The following is an 8,256-nucleotide window of genomic DNA, read 5'->3' as shown; positions in this document are numbered from 1 at the left end:
TTGTTGTGATATCCTCACTCCCATGTTGCATCATGAAATTGAATGCCTCGTTGAACCATTTGGTGCGTTTGATTCACTTGGAATATCAAATTTTCATCTACTCATCCCAATCCAGGTCTCTCTTCAACCAGCTTCTCACCATGACGCATCCTCTCTTGTTTGCATCCTCTCTTGTTTGCATAACTTGAAACCCGCATTTAGAACATGGACACTATCATGCCATCGGAGGATGCCTTCACAAATGCAAAGTCTAAAAAATTGTTCAGTCCTTGCCTATATTCCACACTATTCCGTGACTTTGAAATTCAGGTTTTATCAATATCTAGTATAGTATCAAAATATATCGAACTAATTAATAGTGACATAAGAAATATGAGAAAACAAACTGGTAAAAATTGTCATCCATCAGAATTATCACGATTTAGTTTTAACTAGTAACTTAGGTTTAGCGAATTACAGTTGATATGAAATTTAGTGAGGTTTGCACAATATAAAAAATATCTTTCCTTCGCTTACTACTATTTTCATAAGGAAAATTGTGACAAATAATATTTAAATAAAATACAACCACATATAGTCTTATTAGCATTTATGTTTTTGGCATTGTTATTATTTAAGATTTTTGTCAATGTACTTTAAAGTGAAGAATGTGTAACTAATGTCTTTATTAAATATTTCATTACTTCTACTTGTTTTAACTAAATTATTGTTTAGGTGTCATGCACACTACAACAATATAGATTATTTTTTAGGGTTATAATGTGTAAAAGAAAATTAAAATTTGTCAAAAAACAAATTTTGACACTATTTTAACTATGAAAATATGTTAATAAAAGTTTTGTCAAAAATAGTATTTTTAACATATAAGCGATTGTGAAAAAAATTTAAATCTTATTTTGATAAATATTGGCTGTCAAAAATAATTTGTTAGAAAATTTTGAGAACATATTTTCTGTGATACTTATTAATTGTCAAAAATACTATTTATTTTGACACTTATTGACTATAAAATATTCTCAACAAAAAATTTTAACAAAGAATGAGATGTGATCTTGAAACTAAAGAATAAATTGAGATTTTGAAGATAAAGAATGAGTAGTATAATCCTAAACTGAGAGCAGTGTGATGTCAAAATTAACAGAGCCCAAAGAAGAAAAAAAATAGTAGAGTAAATTGAAAACAAATGAGTGTCAAAATTGAGGAGTAATTTTCTACGGTCAAATTTTTCGTCAAGAAAATATAGAAAATTTGACATTTGTGATATTTGTCAAAAATATATATTAATTTTGACATTTAATTATGGTGTTAAAAAATAAAGTGTCAAAATAACTCTATTTTCTTGTAGTGGCAACTTCGTCAAACTTGTTTTGATTTTATGTTAACTACTATTGAAAAAATTAAATATTAAAATCTAATAATGATTCTATTTTTATTTTAAAAGAATTTATAAATTTAAATTAATAAATTATATTTTATTGTCAACCACTTTTTTAATTTGAAATAAAAGATCTCCTACGATTTCAATTTGGATTTCTCGATTATTAGTTGATTATTAGACATTATATATTTTTTATTCTATATTATTTTTAAATATACTTTAACGAATGATAAATAATATAAAAAAAGTTGATTCATCTTTATCATTATATATAACGTGTATTTCGAATAAGTTACTAGATAAATATTTAATTTTACTATAAAAATAAAAAAATATAAAGAACTTAAACTAATAGAAATATAATAAAATTCTTCCCTACAAAACAAAAAATATAGCCACTAATAAAACAGACAATTATTACAGAAGACAAGAAACCCTAAACGCGTTACCTTTTGTGAATTTTATTTTAACTTTGAATTGTTTAATCATTGTCACCATATCTAGTTTGGTTGAAAATGTTTACTAAATATGCAGGTTGATATTTAAAAATGATAAAATGAGTTTAATTGCTTTTTTTACATTTGTGTTGTTATATTTTTTGTGATTTTCTCCGTTTAAAATAATTAATAAAATTTAGCATTAAAAAAATTAATTTTTTATTTATATTTTTAAATTAGAAATCTAAATTTAACAGTTGAAATTAAATTATAAAAAAATTAATCAGTTTAGGTTATCTAACATGTAAACAGAAAGGGAAAGTATTACATGTATTTCGTAGAACAAAAAAAACCGATGACAACATGAGTAAAAGTAATGTGCAAACAAAAAACGTTGTGAAAACTGATAATTATATTTTTGACTAAATTTTAAGATGATAGTTATAGTTATCATTGTTTAGTAATGAGAATAAGATGAAAAAGTGAAAATTGGAACCAAACTCTCTTATTTCCTATATATATTGTGATAGAAATGGTTTGAGAAAAAAAATTGAACAAAGACAATATTTACCAGATTTTTAAAATTTGCAAAAAATTTTATACCATAATTAGTTTTAGTTGGTGTTATATTAAATAAAAAGATCAACTTAACCATAAGAAACCACTTCATGCATCAAAAAAAATTTACACATGTAATAAGACAACTTATTCTTTAGAAATAGTGTGAATTATTATTGAAGATATTTTTTAATTTAGATATATTTTTAGAGAATAAAAATAAAATAATTCATCAGAAATAATTTTTTTTAATTAAATTTACACATAATTCTATTTCTCTTGAAATTATTATCATACTATTTTAATCATAGTTCTAAAAATCGAATCGGACCGGCTAGTTCAACCGAGTTAACTAGAAATCAGTCCCTAGAGCGATTCGGTTCATCTCAAGAACCGTGTAACAAAAAACCGATCAAAAACCAATCAAACCGGCGGTCAACCGGTGAACCAGTAGAATCGGTCAGTTTTTTTTAGTTCTCCCGGTTTGATAAATCCCCCAACGGCGCCGTTTTGATTTTTATTAAAAAAAAAAACTCCTAAACCTAATGGACTACCTGCAAGCCCCCCACTCCTCCCAGGCCCCAACTCATCTCCTCTCTTATCTGAAAATTGATATAACAAAGAAACATACCCTAGCCCCCATCCCCATATCGTAGCCAATGCTCACTGCAACCACCACAGCCCCCACAGCCCTGCAGCACCGTGTCGTTTAATCATCGCCTAGCGCTCTCTCTCTGTGTTTGTCGGCTTCGTCTGGTCATCGGAGGCAAGGTTGAAGATTTGTCACCGTCGCCGTTGCCGAGCTATCTCGTCTCCTCGCCGTCGCTGAGCTTTCTCTTCTCCTCGTCGTTGCCGAGTTCTCTCTTCTCCTCGCCGTGACCACCAACTTCTCTCTTCTCCAAGCCGTCGCCGTCGAGCTCTCTCTTCTCCTCACCGTTTCCACAGAGCTCTCTCTTTGTTGCCGTCAAGGTCTCACTATGTCTCTATGTCCCTTCCTCTGGCCAGCTTAAACACTGCTTTATGAATTTGTTTTTTCTTGTTTTGTTGATCTGTTGTTAATAATACTGAATTACTGATCGAGTTGCTAGGGTAATTCACATATTTTGAGTTGCTGAGATTTTTTTTAATTTCTGATTATTCTGAGTTGCTGAGATTGCCATAATAATATTATTGCTGGTTTTTCTGATGTCTCTCTATCCCTTCCTCTGGTCAGCATTTAGCATTAAGCACTGTTTCATAAATTTTGATTTTGATTTATTGCTTGTTTTGTTCTGTTGATTTGTTGTTAATAATACTGTTTGAGTTGTTGGGTTAGGTTACTGATTCTGAATGGTTGAGATTTTGTTTATTTTGTTATTTTTTAGATGTTGTTGTGATCATGTTTTTTAGTTGTGTTTTGTTGGGTTAAAAATTTAATTTATCAAAGGGCGTTTATTATGATTTAGACTAAAATTAGAAAAAGTATAAAACGAGGTTTCAAATAGTACATACACGAGACACAGAAAAACAATGTTATTTACTTGGTTGAAGATCCATATAAGTGGCTACTGGTGTGAAAATTAAGGCCTTCAAAAAACTGAAAAACAAAAAATCAAATGATTAGTGTGAAACCAAAACAATTTAATTTAAAACAAATCAAAGTAGCATATAGATAAATCTTTAGAGAGAAACACAAAAAGAGGAGTATCAGATAGGTGAGTGATGCTTCTGAAATAATTTGTGCTGAACTTGTGTAAAGTGTAAACTGATTCTATTGCTTATCAGTAAAGTTTATTTAATTGAAATGACACGTTTATATACCTTTGAGGAGCACAGATTTTTATAACTGATTAGTTCAACAAACATTTGAAATTACCCTAATATTCTCTACTTTTTTGTTAACCTAACCGTTTAAATCCATATACATTATGCAAGCGGTTCAATTTTATTTTTTAAAGCAGCAATAGTTTACCTGTTTAAGTTTATCCCGTAACTTCATAACAGATTTGTGACGACAATAAAGGAACAGGGATACGTTGCATAATACAAATTTAAGGTGATTTGAAAATAAAAAATATTTGAAATGATTAACGTTAAATACATGGGTCAAATATTGTTGTGATCTCCTCCTAATTCTAAGTATTTTCTGTTTTCTCCATACGCCCCAACTTTTCTATAACTCTCAAACTCTCACATAAGCTGCACGTCATTCTCATCAGGTGAGAGACTTCTCCATTTCAAATAATACTTAAGTTAAACCCTTTCTCTTCGAATTTTTTTTTCGTTGCATGTTAAACATAAGATTGTCTTTATATATGTTCTAAAGCTTTATGCATTTTGGTACACAGTACAAGTAAGGAGTCAGATATTCCTTTCACTGTGCTGCACAAAACAACCACTTCTTACACCTTGTCCACATCCATCAATAGGAAACTAAGACCAACCAAGTAAATATTGGATTTGAAATTTAATCTTAAAAGATAAGGTACTTTTTTGCTCTTCTTTTCTTTACCTTATTTTATTTTATTTTTTACATATCATTCAGCATTAAGTAATGGGAAGTATCCAAATTACTCTAATTTAACTCTATGAACCTCTCGTGTTACATTTCTGAATTGTTAAACTTTTTTTTTAAGATTAAAAAGATATCTTTAAAGTCCTTTATCTCTATTTTCCTTTTGTGCAATGATTAGATAGTAATTTTGTTTTCCATACACTTCTTAGAGGATGGCGTGAGAAAAGCTTCTAGGCTGAGCGTGAAGGAGGTTATAGCGCTCCCTTCCAATACAAAGATAGTACACCCATTTAACAAAGAGCTGCAACCAATTGGTCAAGCAGTTGGATTATTCAGTGGTTTCTTAGGGAGTTTAGGTGCGGATTATTCCCAGTTTCCCATATATGCAGACAGTTGGAAGCATGTGAACAAAGCTAAGAAGGAACATGCATACGACATGATTAAGGTACGGCTTTAAGCTTCAACAATTTAAGCAATTTTAGTATTCCATTTTTTTAAGGTCTTTTGCATGGGTAAATTATATGGTTCGTAAAATTTTTGTATTTTGTTTTTCACATGTTTATTTAAGCATTTCTCATTTATACGTAATTGTGACTGCTTGTACTGGATTTGAGTGTCATACTTTATCAATTTAAATTAGCCTGTAATGGTTGTGGCATTTTTTCAAATTATCAGTCTTACGCTTGTTAGTTGGTCTTGGTTAATGACAATGTCAATTAATTGCAGCGGATCTTTCACTATGAGGACGATGCCGGAGGAAAAATAAAGCGCGAAATTATGAAGAGGATAGGAAAGAACTGGAAGGGTACAAGGCACAACTTGTATCATAAGTGTTACAAAGAAATAAGGACTTATGAGGAAAATCTTGAGCATCACCCAAAAGGAATAAAAGAAAATGAATGGAAAAATTTCCTTGACTATCGTCAGAAGGAAGAAACAAAGGTAAGCCTTAGTATTTTTTATTATTTCCACAAAAATATACATGTGTATATATATTACTCCCCTTACATTTTATATTCAACATCTCTTTCTCATTTACATTTGTTCTGTTATTTGTTCTGTTATTTGTTCATAGAAAAAGTGTAAACAGAACACTTTAAATCGGAGCAAGCAACTTTATACATATACTGGGGGCTCCAAAACATTAGCAAGAAAAAAAGACAAAGTGGTAATAAGTCATTATTTTCATTAAGATTTTGATTAATTTTCCTGAATATGTTGTTGTTGTTGTTTACATAATTGTGTTGATATCAATGATATAGGATAAAGAGCAAGGAAGGCCCGTTGGTAGAAGAGAGTTGTTTATCATGACTCATAAGAAAAAAATAGCTCGTATATCCATTCCGATGCGTGTGTTGTTAGTGTAAGTTATGTTTAAAAATTTCAAGCAACTTAGTTTACTGTATATATCGTGCTACTGTTAACTCATGCCTTTCCAATGTATTGTATATTTGTAGGAAGCAATTGCGAATGTTGAGAGGCAGGATGAATCCTCTAAGCACCTTTCACAAAATGATTCGTTAGCACAAGTTCTCGGAAAGGAGCACCCAGGACGAGTTCGTGCCCTAGGTGCTGAACCATGTCCCACCCAAGTCTTTGATAACGCTGCTAGACAATCGTCGGGTTCTACAGAGCCCAATGAAGAGTACGAGAGAAGGATTGCAGAATTGATAGCTAAGCTAGAAAGAGAGCAAGCGAAGAGACAGTCGATACATAAGGTCTTGGGATATCTAGTCCAACAGCAAGGAGGCAATTTGCTAGCTGAGGTTGCTGTAGAGCTGGCTTTTTTGGACAGTACACCAAACTCATCACGCGCAAGGCCATCTTCATTTGGCAATCATGACCTGCAACAAAAATTTTGAATTTCAATCAATGTTCTTAGATACTTTTGCATTTTAGTTGGTTTAGTGCTTTATGCTTATTTTCTTCAAGTTAAGCATTCTTACTTTTATTTTGGATGATGTTATGACAATTTCATTATATATGTTATGTTTTCATATATTTAATTCGGTTTGTTATGTTACTAGTGTTAAATCCGTGCGATGCACTGGCTTTTATTTAAATTTGATAAGTTAAATTAAAAATAATATTTTATAACCATATATTTTTCAAGTTTAGTATAACACTATCATCGTCATTATATAATAAACGTGTTAAATATGCTGTTTTATCTTTATTCAAAGTAAAATATAAATAGAAGAGTTGAAGTATATAATATTCTTGAACTATAAGGATAAAGACATGAAAAAATAAGAATATATATAACTGTAATAATAGAATGTCAATTTTATACTAAACTTTATATCAAAAAGCTAATAAAAATTTATCGACAACCTAGTATCTTACTAACTTCATTAGAAAACCAATTGGCATATGATGTTGTGCTCCTTGTTACACATTTCATTTCAAATCTGAAAACAGTTATAGATAAATTAGTTATATCTAAAGCAAATATTTGTACAAAAGTGTAAATCATAACATGCTATTAAAATGAAAATAATATTATTCTTACCTAAATATTATTAAAAACCTCTTTGAACACAACATTTGTTGTTGATGACTTTGGATTGCTGTCTTCGTCTAGAATTAAAACCCTGAGGCCACTGCGACTCTTAACTCTTGACAAAGCAACATAAAGTTGTCCATGGGTGAACACTGATTTTGGCAAATAAATCCCTACATCTGATAATGATTGACCCTGACTCTTGTTAATGGTCATTGCAAAGCATACTGTTAATGGAAATTGTCTACGTTGGAACTTAAATGGCAAACCTGAATCTGAAGGGATCAAGTTCATTCTTGGAATGTACACTTTATCTCCAATATTTCTACCGGTCACTACCGTCGCTCCAATTACGTTGCTACCAAGTTTGTTTAACTATTAATCTTGTCCCGTTGCATAAACCTAAAGTCTGGTCTATGTTTCGCAGTAGCATTACAGTAACTCCTGGCTTCAAAGTCAACTTGTGATTGGGTAGTCCCGAACATTTGATGTCATTTAGGAACTCTGGTGTGAACCACTCTTGTTGTACATCTTCATTCTCATCAGCTTGATATGTTGTGTCATAACTCAGATACTCCTTTTCCATCCCTAGAAAGATTGTCAAGACAAAATCGTTTACCTTCTCGAAACTCTCAAGCGTGGGTGCAAGAATTGCCCTACTCTAAAAATACCTGTAATCTGACATGTTTTGCAACAAATTTGGATATGCAAAGTCTACCAAATGAGAGAGAGAGTTATCAGTAGTTGTAATCAATAGATCATCTGGAATTTCAACTTCTGATTTATCACCAACAATAGAGCCAATATTTCCATTTCCAACATCAAGTATTCAATTAGCAAATCTCTTCATTTCACCTTCATTTTGATCCGAAGAAGACATCAAACA

At 30.9% G+C, this 8,256-nt stretch overlaps 1 protein-coding gene across 1 annotated transcript; it reads left to right on the top strand.

The window, feature by feature from the left end:
• The first annotated feature begins 204 nt into the window (after positions 1–204).
• Positions 205–6,729, top strand: LOC107468952 (uncharacterized). The gene is made up of 6 exons (XM_052255547.1): positions 205–309; positions 5,046–5,312; positions 5,594–5,809; positions 5,943–6,035; positions 6,130–6,219; positions 6,325–6,729. Exons 1-6 carry the CDS (start codon positions 205–207, stop codon positions 6,727–6,729), a joined length of 1,176 nt encoding a protein of 391 aa, XP_052111507.1.
• Positions 6,730–8,256: the final 1,527 nt, after the last annotated feature.

This window comes from Arachis duranensis, chromosome 10, assembly GCF_000817695.3.
Source record: "Arachis duranensis cultivar V14167 chromosome 10, aradu.V14167.gnm2.J7QH, whole genome shotgun sequence".
NCBI classification, from domain to species: Eukaryota; Viridiplantae; Streptophyta; class Magnoliopsida; order Fabales; family Fabaceae; genus Arachis; species Arachis duranensis.
The sequence above is the reverse complement of the archived record's forward strand: the minus strand, read 5'-3'. Positions and strand labels throughout refer to the sequence as shown.

Excerpts from the sequence above, each read along its gene's own strand:
- LOC107468952 (XM_052255547.1), top strand. The coding sequence starts at position 205 with ATGGACACTATCATGCCATCGGAGGATGCCTTCACAAATGCAAAGTCT. Across the intron at positions 310-5,045 it reads TCCGTGACTTTGAAATTCAG|ATAGTAATTTTGTTTTCCAT; the intron begins GTTTTATCAATA and ends TGCAATGATTAG. Across the intron at positions 6,220-6,324 it reads GTATATCCATTCCGATGCGT|GAAGCAATTGCGAATGTTGA; the intron begins GTGTTGTTAGTG and ends GTATATTTGTAG.